General features: G+C 46.9%; 1 protein-coding gene across 2 annotated transcripts in view; it reads left to right on the top strand.

Moving 5' to 3' along the window:
* Nucleotides 1–15176, top strand: part of LRP1 (LDL receptor protein 1) — a 223339-nt gene that overhangs the window by 76562 nt on the left and 131601 nt on the right. For both annotated transcript variants that reach the window (XM_075681667.1, XM_075681666.1), the window contains 4 exons: nt 3917–4036; nt 6079–6210; nt 8754–8870; nt 10731–10856. In XM_075681667.1, the coding sequence (XP_075537782.1) occupies nt 3917–4036; nt 6079–6210; nt 8754–8870; nt 10731–10856 (495 nt within the window). The remainder of the gene's footprint in view (nt 1–3916; nt 4037–6078; nt 6211–8753; nt 8871–10730; nt 10857–15176) is intronic.

Genomic DNA, 15176 nt, shown 5'->3' with positions numbered 1-15176 from the left:
AGAGTCGCGCATCCCGACACCCCCCCAACCTTAAATTACTTCTTATTCCGGCGAAACATGTGACATGGTCTAACATTAACCCGTGCTTCGCGAACAAGATAGTACATGCAACAGTGGCCGCGCTGAGGAAATTTCCACACGCCGTCCATAGCATGCGAGCCGACATTGTCCTTGGGTACACCGCTGGCGTCCGCCGGTCACAGCAGCAGCTTTGCAGACTCGACGGCACAATTCCAGGCCAGGACTCTGGAAATGGCGACGCAGTAGTCGGAACCAGCAAGCCTCGCTCGCGCAGATGCACCCTGCTGGCGAGAGCCGCAGTAGCTGTCGATGACCGCCGGCTCTTTTCTCCACCGCCGAGGTTTGCGAGCTGGATACAGGCGGCCACCGAAGTTGCTGCACCGAACTCGCCACAGCATCACCATTGCCCGGTGGCTCGATCGTAGTCCGGGGCAGCAACGCAGACAATGTGCAAGTGACGGCAAACCAGGGGTGACTTCAGTCACACTGCGTACACTCAACACACTCGGCAAACACTCAAGTAGTGCAAGGGAGAGGAATTCTGCATGTGCATCGCCCACGTGGTACGATGTTCAACTCGGCTAGCAAAAGATCGGGCAGCTACTCAGATGCTAAGTTCACGTGAACGAACTTGAGTCGAACGAGTAATTTCAATTCGTGCGAGGCTAAATAGAATGAGGGAGGCAAATTGCAACACATCAACGCCACGGTCCACCAGGTTGTGTCCCTCCACGTGCGACAGGCAGCTTCGTAAAGCCTTAGGCCTAAAGCGTCGCTACCCTGACAACAACCGGTATCCAAAAACAGCACCCAAAATGAGCGCAAAACAGGCAGCCGCGAGGAGACGTCGGCTCTGTGAGGTGGTCCTACTCCGCTCGGTGCACACAGCATCCGAGTTGACGGCGCCCACCGTCCCAGACGGTGTCGGAGCGCCCGGTGCCAGGCCGCAATACCAGTCAGCCCGTAGTGGCACCCGTGGCCCGCGGCCACCCGGCTCCCAGAGCGGCGACTTCATCAGAGTCAAAGAGATAGGAGAAGCTATTTACATGAGAAATTCGGAGCACCCACGAGGCTTCCGTACTCACTCGCTTCAGGCTTGCCGATTCTCCGTGGGCGCTAAGCCTCGCTCTCCCAGGATGCAGACCACGTGGCTCTCGTACCGACGAATGTGATTTAAAAAAAAACGCTTGTGAAAAGGCTCAGCATGTTGACATGTTCAACCACACTACAGCCACCATCGCCTCGCTCAAGAAAGCACGCTGTCAACGCTAGCGATCAAAATCCACGCTAGCCCTACGCTTCAGTTCAAACAAAGGTCTCGAACGAAGCAAAACTGTTAAATCTATCGTCCGATGCCCCCAGAGCCCCACGTTGGGCGCCAGATGTCGGGTTCTCACACCCATCCCTTGGGACAAAGGAACGACAACACAGTAGTGCAAACAATCACAAGGGCATATATTGCACCTTTCATAGATCAATGCCTGCTAGCCGAGTTGCTATCCACAAAACATGCCGATGGGCGCGCAACAAATCTAGAAGTCCGACTCACCGCGACCGGATAACGAGCGAATATGTTCGCCCCATGCTGGATCCCAACGCCTGGTCGTTTGCGCGTACGGTCACGCGAACAGTGGCGCATTCGAAGGCGGCTACGCGAGACGGTCTCGCAGGAGCATGGATCGGCGCACGCGCGGCATGTCCGAGCTGCTTGCCGTCCCGCCGCCAAAGAGGGAGCGCCTTGTCTTACCCGCACCCAAGTAACCTCGCAGCAGCGCAACACTCGCGCCATCTCTCGTACTGCGCCTCAACCACTCCGACCGCCGCGGGTGCCAGGCCACGTGGCAAAGCCGCACTGCAGGAGGTATGCGAGAAAACAAGATATCAGGGGACGCGTGAGAGTCGCACATGCCCACAGAGTGCCATCATAAAGCCATCACATGAGCTGATAGATAGGTACATGTGGGAACTGGTACAGTGGAATCCCATTGATACATTCCTCGCTGTTGCATTTTCCCGGCTGCTGCATTGCATTTTCGCAGTCCTGAACTAGACCCCATTGACTCCCATGCATTATGTTCCCATTTGATGTGTCTTCACTCTGTAATGTTCCCATATCTTACGTTGTATTTGAACATGGTGGTCACATAAATTTAGCGCTACAGATGGAAATTTTCTCTCGCATGTTGCGACCAGTGACCAGTATGTTGCAACGAGTGACCAGTACGTTGCAGCAAGCAACCTATACATTGTAACAAGTGACCGAAGTTGCATAAAACGCGGCACTGCACAGGGCAGTTGACAAAGCACGCGAAAATATTAGTCATTTGAGCCTTTGAGGGTCAAGGCCGTAAATATACAGTGCCACTAACAAGTCCCAAATGGTTGATGCCGTATTTTTATGGTGCCATCTGTATGTTTGAAAACTGCACCAATTTTTCAACTGTTTGTTGCCCAGTAAGTGCTGCCACCCTGTGTGGAGACAAGGTTTTTTTCTTCTTTTTTTCTTTTTTTTCTTTTTCATTTTTCTCCGTAGTACATGGTTTTCGTTCGACGGCTTCATTACACTGGCATTTCAGCAACTGCTCCTGCATCCGCACATGCAAGGGCATGCTGCAGTTAGTTTTAGTTCGGTCTCGCAGGCTGTTTCCGTTCGTTGTGCTCATAAAAAGTCAAGTCTGTTTGGTTTATTATGTCTCAAAGGGTCACTGCTAGATGCCTGCTCATCTCTTACTCACAGGGGTGTGATTATATCTGTTCACAGGCGGGCGCTGGCATATGCAAATTATGCAGCCATATACAGACGATGCTGCCATGCCTGCATTTCTTTTCTCGAGACTCGGCTCGCAAAAGCTGGTTGTCCCTTGTTGGTGATGGAACAACGGATTACTGCTAGTTTCAGACTCGTTTCATGTTTCTTACGGGTGCACAACCATGAAGTATTCTTGCTTGCAGTCACATACACGGTTCGATTACACTATCGGCATGTGCGTTGGTTGCTCTGCTGCAAGTGAGTCGAGCAGTGATTCCTACGCTGCTGACTATTACCCAAGTGCTAAATCAGAATATATCTGTTTCTGTGTATCTTCACTTTTATTCTTATTATAAGTATTTAAGGAAGCCCATCTGCATTCATGAACAGTGCATGTTTACCTAAGGAAAATGTTTTTTTGTCACTTCAGGGTCACTTTAAAAAAATTGCGGTAAATTTTTTTCAATATAGGTCAGTCTGAAGATTTTAGATCTGCTATCTGCTATCAAAAAAATTTGACCTTAGGGGGGTTGCGTTTGGCGAAAAAAATGTACCCTCGAAGGGTTAAAAGCTATTGGGAACCATGCACACTTCGTCAAATCCAGTGAGCGCAGGGCTAAAATTATTTTGGGGCCTACACACGCTGTCCCTAGTCACAGTACGAGAGCTGAGATGTCTGGTAACCATACTGGCAGCCATTCAGAGCTGTTTCTGACGTTGCTGTGGCAAGTTGTGCCTTTCCTCACACTTACATTTTCCTGGCTGTTATGTTTTTATCCCGCGGTTTCTTGAAACACATATCAATAGTGTTCTACTGTATAACAATCGACTGAGAGATGCATGCATTGTGTGTGCCTAGGGATGTGGGTTATGTGGAACTGCAGTACATAGTGACTAGACTTGATGCATTTTCTTCCTCTATGTGTGACAAATTGTGGATTAAGTAGGGCAAGTGAACCTGACAGTGTAGAAAAGTTGTAAACGAGCGCATTTTTCTCTTTATTATCCAATATTTGATTTTATGTCTGATCCTAGGTGTGCATATTCAATTCATGTTCTAAAAGAATGATAATTGCACTCCTGTAAGTGAAAACAATTCTTACATTTTGGCAACAGGATCATAATCTCCTTGCTTTCTCATTGCAGGCAATGTAAACTGTTCCTCGAATGAATTTCTTTGTGAGAACCGGCAGGAGTGCGTTCCAACTCAGTTTGTTTGTGACAGCGACCATGACTGCATGGACAACTCTGATGAAAAGAACTGCAGTGAGTGCAATTTCTGTGCCTTGCCATATCGGCTGTAGTCAACGAGATGTCTTGTATTAATGGAGTGCCTGTATGCTATTGACTGTAAATTTTCACTTCAGAAGGGATGTGAAACACACAGAGTTCGCAATCAAGCGAAGAGCTTTCAGTGTGGTAGAGTTTGTGCTGAAGGATGGAAATACGTGGATATGCATTTACTGCTATGAGGTCTCCTATACTGGCAGCACGTGTTTTGATGTTTTCCGTTACATTTCTTTAAAGCTTGCCGGGCTCCTGTGCGCTTCGTAACAAAGGAAATGACAACACAATAATGCTAACAAATAAGGCAGTTATTGCTCCTCCTATACAGTAATATAGCTAGCCAAAATGCAAGAAATGGAACATGCTGTGGAATTGAAGTTCGACTCGCCATGCTCGTCCATGCTGGACCCTGGTGCCCAAGTTCTCCGACCCTGAAGTTTCATGAACGAAGGTGTGTGTGAGCAATTGCATTCACCCATCATGGCGCCACTACAAAGACATACGAGAAGCTCTACCTCGGTACAGTTCAGCAATGCACCCCAATGAGCGTGCAGTAGACACCATGCCGCACATGAAGAGAAGAAAGCAAGGTCCTGTTACTCCCTAGTTATTCGACTGTCAGGTGGTGCTGAAGTCGCAACACTCACATATCATTTCTTGTTGCAGTCAGAAACTGCCGACCCCTACTCCCTACCTTAGCATGTCAAAGGGGGGAAGCCGAACATCAGATACGAGAGCCATGCGGAGAAGACAGATATCAGGAGAAGTGAGGCAGTCAATTAGTTTAGAAGAACTAAGCATCCCCACAAGCTAGAAGTTTATTAGCACTTGCAAAGCATTGCTTTCATGTTTTAACATTCTTATGTGTATGTGACGAATTTCTCACAATGCCTATATATATATATATATATATATCTGGTGTTTAATAAATTTAAAGAAGTGCAGGCAGACGAAAAGAAAAGCAAGAACAAACATGCAGTTTAGATGTTTCGGCCGGGGTCCGGCCTTCATCAAGAGTGTTGACGAAGGCCGGACCCAGGCTGATACGTTGAAATTACATGTTTGTTCTTGCTTTTTTATGTGTGCCTGCACTTCTTTCAGTGTGTGTGTGTGTGTGTGTGTGTCTATATATATATATATATATGTATATATATATATAATTGTTATTCTGAGTTGTTTGATTTTTATCCCTTCCTGTTAGTCGCATTGAAACAAAGGGCTGGAACTGTGATCAGTCATTGAACTGTGGTTTATCAGGCATTTTTTATAGCTTAGCTGTAGAACCTACTTGCATTATGTTTTAAAAGCGAAACTTTTCTTTACAAACCTCACCGGGTTTTCATGACTGTGGGTGCTGCAGCATGGCTGTTCTGCAGCCGAGTAGGCCAACCAATCACATTGAAGGATGCATGCACCTGACGTCACCGCCGCTGGGTTCCTTGCGTCGCTACCAGATGGCACTCGCATCCATGGCGATGGCCATGCGTGAAAAGAAAAAAATAAGAACAATAAAAATGCCAGGATGCCCAGTGATTAGTATGAAGCGTGCTTCTCTTGTTCGACAGCCTGCTCAGTGGGCTGTTTGCCCGCACCTTCTGCTTTGTCGGTAGGGGCACTAATTTCCAAGAGAGATGTGAACATGCTGGCTGCTATAAACAATGGAAGCACAAAAACTCGTGTTTCGACTCTTTATGCACTCGCACAAAGCTTTGCTGTATGTAAATTCCAACTTGTTGGATATGCTGCTTTTTTGTAATGTTCGTTGCACAAATTGGGAGTTCCGGCAAAATGACGATGCCAAAATTATGTTATATTTGTCTGTTCTTTACTACTTGCCACCTAAAAAATATGAAACACTATGCAAAATGTGAGTAGTCAGATGCTTAGTGTTTTGCAAGAACAAGAACAATAACCAACGAACAACATCTACACATTGCGGGATGGTTTCTTGCTGGTTTGACCAAGCAAGCTGAATTAAGAAGCTGGTATTTATGCCTTGTGTGAATACACCTGTTTTACAGCATCTGTGTCCCACCTCAAGTGCCCCAAGCCCAGTCACACCTGTGACAACAACACTCGCTGCATAGAGGTCACTCGCCTTTGCGACAAGGTCCCAGATTGCAAGGATGGCTCAGATGAGGGTGGCCTCTGTGGTGAGCACATGCGCTTGCTCTTCTGTCTTTTGCTGCAAGTGATGTTATGGGCTTTTCCTCCTGGTTTCAGGTAATACGTATGGTTGGTGCCATACATCGTTGTAAATTCTTCCTCTGGGAAGGGTAGTGGATGGATGTAATTACAGCAAAACGATGGTAGTATATATAATTATGAGTGTAACTAAACGTTTTTGTTGACAAAATAAAGAAGAACATCTAGCATACCTTCGATCACATCTGTGTTCAGACATCTACCGTATTTACACGATTGTAAGTAGACTCGAATGTAAGTCGACCCCCCCATATTGCTTGACCGAAAAAAGAAAAAAAAAAAACCCGAGGGCACATTCGATAACGAAAATTTATTAGTAGCTGACGTGGTCACTGGACTACTCGTCTTTACTAGTGCTGCCATCGTCATCGTTACTGCGGTCCCACAGTGCGTCGTGGTCCAGCGAAATTTCAAATTTGGCAAACGACCGCACCAGGACATCTTACAGAACAGCAGCCCACGCCAAATGCACCCAACCACACGCAGCCGTCAGGGAGGCTCTTTTGACAGGTCCGGTTGGCGTAATTTCGCAGTCTTCTGCCGCCAGCCACTCGTTGTACTCACGGCGGAGCAGAACCTTAAAATTAAGGCGAAGGTCCGGGTTTGTTTCATGACCACGTCGCACTTCAATGGCAGGGACCGATCACGCATTTCAGCAACGTACGCCTCAAGCTTAGCCTACAGCTCCGGAAAGCGTCCAGACTTCGGCACGTGGGAAATTTCTCACTTGCCGCCACAGGGGGAAAATTTCGCTTCGCTGCAGTCGCCACTCTCGCACCACCCGTTTAGAAACATCGAAATTGCGGCCCGCTGCGCAGTGATTTGTTTCTTCGGTGTTAAGGATGGCAGCCCTCTTGAACGCTGCTGTGAACGAGTGCCGAAAGATTTGTGGGCATGCAGCATTCATGACGACTAGGGAAGCATAGAAGTAGCACGTAGCCGGCAGTCAAGTGGAGCACGTCAAAAAGTTGGTCAAACCGATAGGCCATTCTTTTAAACAGAGAAAGAGAAACCCGCGAGCGGTGTCTGCTCTTCCATGAACTACCGATACTCCCTGCAAGCGCCGCCGTTGTGAGGGTGCCGCCGTAAATGGGAACAGCGGCGCTTCCATCAACTATCGACACCCCCCCCCCCCCCCCCCCCATGAATGTTGCATGCACTGTAAGACTCTCAAAAATGTTGAAAAACCCTTCCGAAAAGCGAACAAACACGCGGGATAGCGAAAAGATACGGGTAGGGCCATAGAGCAAACATAAAATTGTAACTACGTTGTAGCTCTCGTTGGTATCGCTTTCTTTTGGCGGGGCCATGTTTTGGTTTCGATTGTAAGTCGACCCCCCAACTTCAGACTTTCAAATTTTAAAAAAGGGGTCGACTTACAATCGTGTAAATACGGTATGTGCAGTGGCAATGAACAATGCAATGCTGCAATTTAAAGGGGCCCTTAAACACTTTTTGAGCATTGTGGAAAAAAAAAAGTTGCCAATCTGTTAACGAGGCTCCTGTGAATATGTGAGCCAAATATTATTATTCATGCAGCAGAGATTTTACGCTCACTTGTAAAAAGCAGTTAACAAACACTTGCTCTCACATCTGCAATGTCGTCATTGAAAGCAGTCGGCCTACCAATGCTATTGGCTTATTTTATGACTGCAAGAACATCCTCAAAAATGCATAATTGCTAATTTTGCGTTAAATAAATGAAATATATATATATGTCTCTGATTTCAAAAAAAGACAGAAAAGTCATTATCTTTGCACTGCGTGTAGCTGCGTCTGCTTTACATGGCATCCGAGATGGCAGCGAGGTGCTGCGACGAGCCATTTTGCTGCTGCGATACTCAACTTTTGGCCGGGGCTTTGCCCTTTTGGCTTCTCTGCTTTGTCGATTCCAGAGCGCTAGTGGGGACGAAAAGAGAGAGAAGGCAAAGTATTGGTGCGATAACTCCGCTTATAGTTGAAGAAATTCTCAAAATGTTTTCGGCAAGCGATTCATGGGATGACGTGCTTTAATAGTGAGGCCATTCTATGATTAGAAAAGTGTTTCAGTACCCCTTTAATCGACAACTGTTGACGCAGATGGAGGTGCGAAGAAGGTGTGAGCTTACTCACAAGCGCTGACTGATTTGACAAGTGAAAATCCACTTGGTCGTCTGATCTAAGTGTAAAAGTAAAAAGCATCAACAAAAAGAGTGTGGTTTTTAGCTCTTACAGATACGTTTTCTGACCTCAGAGGGATTCCCAAAAGAGAAGCACTGCTCCACATTGTTAACATCATTACAAAATATTCACTATGAAAAGATCAAATACTTTTCTATCTTCTCCGTGCTGTAGTAGAACAAGATCTATACTGCACTCATGACATATTTCTTACAAATTTTTACTGTTGGTTGTTTTGCCAGTCACATGAAAGACTCCTCATATATCAAGTATTAAGACTGACACCTTATAGGTGTGTGTAAAGTTTTTATATAAATATATACTTTTGCAGATGAAGGCCTGTGTACCCCTAATGACTGTGAAGACTTCTGTCGGCCCACACCATATGGCAAGACATGCTACTGTAGGGATGGTCTGCAGCTCGCCATCAATGGCCGATCATGCACAGGTGGGCTATTGTTCGTAGTAATACACAATGCTCATAACACGCACCAACATTATACAACTACTTTGTTCAAGGAAAGGTGATGTTTGTGTTTCACAGTGTAAAGATATGGGGTGTGCCAATGGCAACGTGTCTCGGCACTTCATGCACCACGGTTACTGCACACCTGGTTGACAACCGCGGTCAGGTTCAAATTCATAGAAACAATGGATCACAACCATGTGTATGCTCGGAAAGCGTGTATTACATTTGGAACTAGCAGTTTGGGTAGGCCAGCTAGCTGTAGTTGACATTGTTGAACATTCTTTAAAGAGGATGTGCTAAGTAAAGAGGGGTTTCCGAATTACCAATTACCCCTTTGACAGCCACTCCCGAGATAACTCGGGCACCCACATTTGCCCAGCCCCCAGCATTCCTGAATATACTTGTTTTGTGTTTTCTGCGCATTCCCTGCTTCTCCAGGAGCAACTTGCGCCAAAAATAACATTGCGTATCTGTTGTGCCGTCTATGAAGAGGTCATCTAAGCATGTAAAAACATTTGAAGTTGAAGTTCTCACTGCAAGTGGAGCAAACAAATACTTCAGTACTCTGTCGCTCTGTCACAGCAGGGCAGCCATGGCAGACCAGTGTGACATGTGCATCTGCACTTTGACTGGGAAAGAGATTTATGAATACTTGATTGATTATGAATCAAAAGAAACTGACAATGGAGAAGCAGTGGTTATGCAGCATGAAATGTCCACTGAGCCAACAAGAGGGGGGGAGGGGAAATGGCAGGGATTCAGTATTGGAAGTGCCATCATGGCCATGACCAGCGTAACATGTCTGTCTGCCTGGGTTATGACAGGCAAAGCAATTTATGAACTGTTTTCAAATACTGGAATGATAGAAAATGTCTACGAAAAAGCAGCTTCTATGTAGCATGAAATGTCCACTGAACCAACACATGAAAAAATAAAAGAGAAACACTAAGGGTTGTGTAGCAGTAAGGTAAAAAATTTGGCAGTCAAAGGGTGGAGGTATAGGCAACCACATCGCCTGTCGTGGCTGAATGTGGCTAACCAATTGCGGGAAAATGAGAGAAAGCAGTGGCGGGCACTTGGGCTCACTGCTCACTTGGGTACAAAGGGATTCGACCAATGTTAGTGAGATTTCATCTGACTTGCCCGGTGGTACTAGTAGCACAAGGATTTCTACAACATTAATTATATTTTGCTGAAAGACCAGACATGTTTTCAAGAACTAACTGCAAGGTGTGCAGGGTTATTGAAGTGCGTCAGGCTTGTCTAACAGCGAAAATACCTCGACAGGCTTGGCATCACTTTAATTAAAAAGCAGTATTCTCCTCTGAACCAGAAAACAACCTCATTGGAAAACTCCAACCGAATGTATCAAGCGTGGCATTTGGACCTTATGGAAAGAATGTAGGGTGCAAGATACTAGTTGACATGATTGATGAAATATTTGTAAAGTGCTCCATTTTCATGATGCCAGCTTTCAAGAAAGTACCGACAGTGATGACAGTGAGACTTCTGTCATCATAGGGAGTGATGACAAAGCCAACGAGACCTAGTGTTTTGTAGCAAGCAGCAACAGTTGTGCAACTTCAACTCGGAAAATGAAATTGTGATGACTTGTGTTTGGAAGTTTTCTCTGCCCCCCCCCCCTCCTTGCAAATCTGAATAGAGGGGGGGGGAAGGATGAATGTTACTGTACATCTGGAGTCTACTTATATGCTGCAGTATTCAGTAGAGGTATGTTCACATAGAATAGCTGGCCCTAGATGCAAGCCATGACCTATGTTTTTTTTAAAAGCTTTGTCGCATGGTTATGTAACATTGATCTCTTCTTTTTGTTTTCAGACAAGAAGCCATGCTCCCAATGGGGCGTATGCAGCCAGAAATGCTTTCAGTTGAAGCATTCACACAAGTGTACATGTGAGAAGGGCTATGAGCTTGCCTCAGACATGTTTACCTGCAAAAGCACTGGTGAGGGATTTGGCGCACCTTCCAAGCATGTGTTGCTTTACTTTCTGCCTTACTTTATTGATGCCTATGGGTTTTCTTGTTGCAGTACAGTCCACTTATAATGATACCACATATAATGATATATCGGTTATAACGATGGGTCGACATGAGAGTGTCATTTTATGCATTAGGTCTATGGGAAAAAAAAAAAACATTTATAACGATAGGTTATTCACCGCATATCGGATATAACAATCAAAATTTTGCCGTCTGGACGGCGTTTTTCATGCCAAATAATCGTAACATTTGCATTGCTCAGTTCCCTGAAACGAACGATATCAAGACGAGGTGATGTTTACCTCCGTAAGTTCGTACCTGCCGCCATTACCGCGCAGCGCAGCGCACCACAAGATGGCGCTAGCTGCTTCATGCGCCTCGGCCACAGTCACCTCGAAAGAGAGAGAAAGAAAATCGACAAGCAAAGGGGCGCTGTGGCGCCCGTCCCCCTCTCTTTCTCTAGCGATAGCAGGCTGATGCCACCGAAGCAGCGTGCAATCAACGGTACAGCCCAGTGACCCAGTTTGAAGATGGCGCCGACAGAGCGCAAGGCTGTGTCACTTGACACGAAGATGGATAGTTTGCAGGACTCTCGACGCGGCTTCAAGGTGAGCGCCCTCGTGAAGAAGTATGAGCTCGCCCAGTCGACGATATCAACCATCTTGAAAACCGGAAGCACCGCGATTGTGAAGGCAGGAGCTATCAGCAGCCATGCCGATCAGCAGAAAAGGGTTAGAGACCCTTTGAACGCCGATGTTGAAGAGGCGCTTTACCAGTGGTTCATCACAATTCGTGCGCATAATGTGCCTATTCGTGGACCAATACTGGCCACCAAAGCGAAAAACTTCGCTTTTCTTCTGGGACGCCCAAATTTTGAGCCTGGGGGAGGCTGGATTCAGCGCTTTAAAGAGCGGCACGGAATCGTCTACAAAACCGTGGTAGGGGAAGCGGCGTCTTTGGACACACAGGCAAAGCAGCAGTGGCTACAGACAAAGCTGCCCAGCGTGCTGGAGCGCTATGCGGAGAAGGACATATACAATTACGACAAAACTGCTGTTTTGACAAATGTTGCTGTTGAAGACTCACACTCTTAAAGAAGATAGATGCCCCAGCGGGAAGCACTTGAAACTTAGGGTGAATGTGTTGCTGTGCGTTAGCATGGTTGGGAGCCATCGTCTCAAGCCTTTCATGATCGGGCGATCAAAGAAGCCAACATGCTTTAAGAATCAGCACATCCCGGTCCGCTATTGCAGCAATAAGAAGGCGTGGATGACCTGCGACCTGTTCGAAGAATGGCTGCTCGACTTCGACAGTATAATTGAAGGCCAAGGAAGAAAAGTAGTGTTGCTACTTGACAAGTGTAGCACACACAGCGTTTACCCGAAGCTAACATCTGTCGAATTGATGTTTCTGCCTCCGAATACTACGGCAGGCCTGCAGCCGTTGGACGCCGGCGTGATCGCCAACTTTAAAGTCCTGTATCGGCGGCGACGGGCCCCCTGACCTGAAGATCAGCCTTTTGAAAGCTGTGCGCTTTGTTTATGGTGCATGGTATGAAGTAAAGCAGTCAACCATATACAACTGCTTCAAGAAGGCGGTCTTTGTGCGTCAGGACGAACTTCCCCAACCCACTGAGACCAACACGGTGGAAGCTGCTGACATAACCGAGCTCTGGGAGCTCGTTCCTACTGGTGACACAGATGGTGCGTCGATGGAGGGGTTTTTGACTGCAGACAATGCTGCCTCATTCTGCGATGAGGTCACCGATGAGGCGATCGCCGAAGGTGTGCTGTCTCCACAGACAGCAAAGTTGTGCGACAGTGGCGACGGCAGCAGTGACAGTGACAACGAGATTGACAGTGGCTCCTTGACCCCGACCACGATGTCCATGCAAAGTGCACTGTCGTCGATCGACTCGTTAATTCATTTTATGCATGCTAAAGGATTGTTGCCAGTGTTTGCGCAGCAGCTGGAATACATGCACACCGCGGTTGTGAAGCTGAAGCTGTCGTAAAAGCAAGTGCAGATTTTGGGCTATTTCGGCGCGCCTAACCCTTGACACGTTCATTGGCGCTAGAAATAAAGTTTGTTTTTCACAGCCTATTTTCTACATCATCTATTCTTTAGAGCAAGTAGCGAATACGAGTTCGGAGCTGCAAAGGCACATTCCGCGTTTTCTATTTAAAAAATTTTTTTTAATTACTGCTGTCCAGATACAGTCGCCGACTGATTTTCCGAACTCCGAAAATTCGGACGTGCTCGATTATTCGGTCAGCTTCGCGGCACCGCCATTCTCCCCATAGACCATAATGTATAACAACTGCCGAAAGTTCGGACACCTTGCAACCTCTCGTCTGATTTTTCGGACACTCCTTGAGCCTATTCGATCGAGAGCACCATGCACCGACTCCGGCCGGTGCATGGTTCGACTTGCTGAACGCCATTTTTGTTTTGAACGGAGCCTCCTTGCCGCCCCCTGCAGTGGCGTTACTGCAAATCCCCGCTCATCATCATCGTTTCTGCCTGGTTCGATAGAGTGGCTCTACAGCAGTTCCGGTTTCAGCTTAGTAAGCCATGTCGAGACAATCCAGCAGCTGATTTGTTTTTTCGCGCACGTAGCTGCTAGTAGGCCACGTATTTCGTTTGTGCGACTGCTGTCGGCATGGTGGTGTTTGCTTTGTGTGCTATGTCGAGGTTCCGGTGAACCAACGCGGCGACGGAAACATCGCGTCAAGTGTCTAATGGCGCCGACAGTGCCCACGCAGATTGCGCTGGGGAATGCTGGCAAGCGGGTGCCGGGAGGCCTAAGATTTGTCGCCTTCCAATGTGCACCCTATTGACGCGGAAAATGTTCTGCCGAGACCTGCTCAGTGGTTACACCGTCTCATTTGACAGTTTCACAGGTGCTGACACTGCTGTACTGACATGCACAGAACCTGACGATGGCAAGATCATTCGTCAGGTTTCTGCTGCACCGCCGGACGATGACTCCGAGTCGGAAGATGACGCACCATGTGCTACGCTGCCGTCGCAGGCGGAGCGTGCACAAGTAGTGACTGTGCTTTCAGCCGCCGTACGAGCCTCTCCGAGATTCAGGCTTATCTGATTGCGCGTAAACGGAACAGCGTGCAATGGCGCATTAACGATTTCGTCACACCTACTGCCGAGCCCGAATAAGTGCGTGGAAATAAAGGATTTCATCTTTTTTTTCTTAATCTGCTTTTTCGGACACCTGTTTATTCGGACATTTCCGCAATCCCCGTGAGGTCCGAATAAACGGTCGGCGACTGTATAGTGATCATCGGTTATAACGATCATATTTTTCGTCTTTCTCGATATTGTTATAAGTGGACTGCACTGTACGGTAACAGGGCAGCCCTTTTAGAATTAAAGGTTTTTTCAACTTTTTTGTGCATATGCCTTGGGCCATGTTGATCAGGAAAGGTCTTCCAAGAGTGATATTAAAGAACATCTGCTTCAACTTATTAGACGTGTTGTGGAAACTAAGGGAAATCTTACGGGCATTAAATCATCACATTAGATGATCTTGTGCTTCGATGCATTGCTCATCTGCAAGCTTTTCTTCATGGCTATGGTCCGCTGTATTTGAAATTAAAGAAGCGTGAAACAAAAACAATTGCTTCCCAATGCATGCTAAAGCTGACAGTAAATACAGTAGAATCTCGTCGATACATTCCCGTTATGTTTGTTTGCCCGGTGCCAATGTTCGCAATCGAGAACACAGAAAATTACCCAATAGAGTTAGAATTATTTTTACCGGTTCATACGTTCCCAGAAAACAATATTTTTCGACACCAACGTTCAGTACGTCGCCAAACTGTGTTCATACGATACGTTTTCTGCCCACTAGATCCCATGTAAACAGGAAAATGCGCGAGGCCTGCACAATCGAGAACAGTATATACCGTATTTATTCGCGTATAACCCGCACCAAAATGTGAAAAAACGCGTTTAAAAAGTGGGGGTGCGGGTTATCTGCGAATTTTTTCCTTGGGAGGGGGGGGGTCGGCTTCACCGCAATGTGCGGCGGCCTCCCCGTGTAGTCCGCCATCCCCATCGTCATCGACGCTTGTCAAGCCGATGAAGGGCCAACGAAAGGCCAGCATTGTTGAGCCTCGCGTTAGGCGCTGTTTAGTGTACTTACCCCAGTTTGCACTGTTTGCCTGCTTTATTTTGGCATCATGAGTGCGACTCGACGGCAGTGTTTCACAGCGAAAGAGAAGCTAAAGATTATAGCCGCTGCCGAAGAAATCGGCAACAGAG

This window comes from Dermacentor variabilis, chromosome 2, assembly GCF_050947875.1.
Source record: "Dermacentor variabilis isolate Ectoservices chromosome 2, ASM5094787v1, whole genome shotgun sequence".
Lineage (NCBI taxonomy): Eukaryota > Metazoa > Arthropoda > Arachnida > Ixodida > Ixodidae > Dermacentor > Dermacentor variabilis.
Note: the sequence above shows the minus strand (reverse complement) of the source record. Positions and strands in the feature narration are given on the sequence as shown.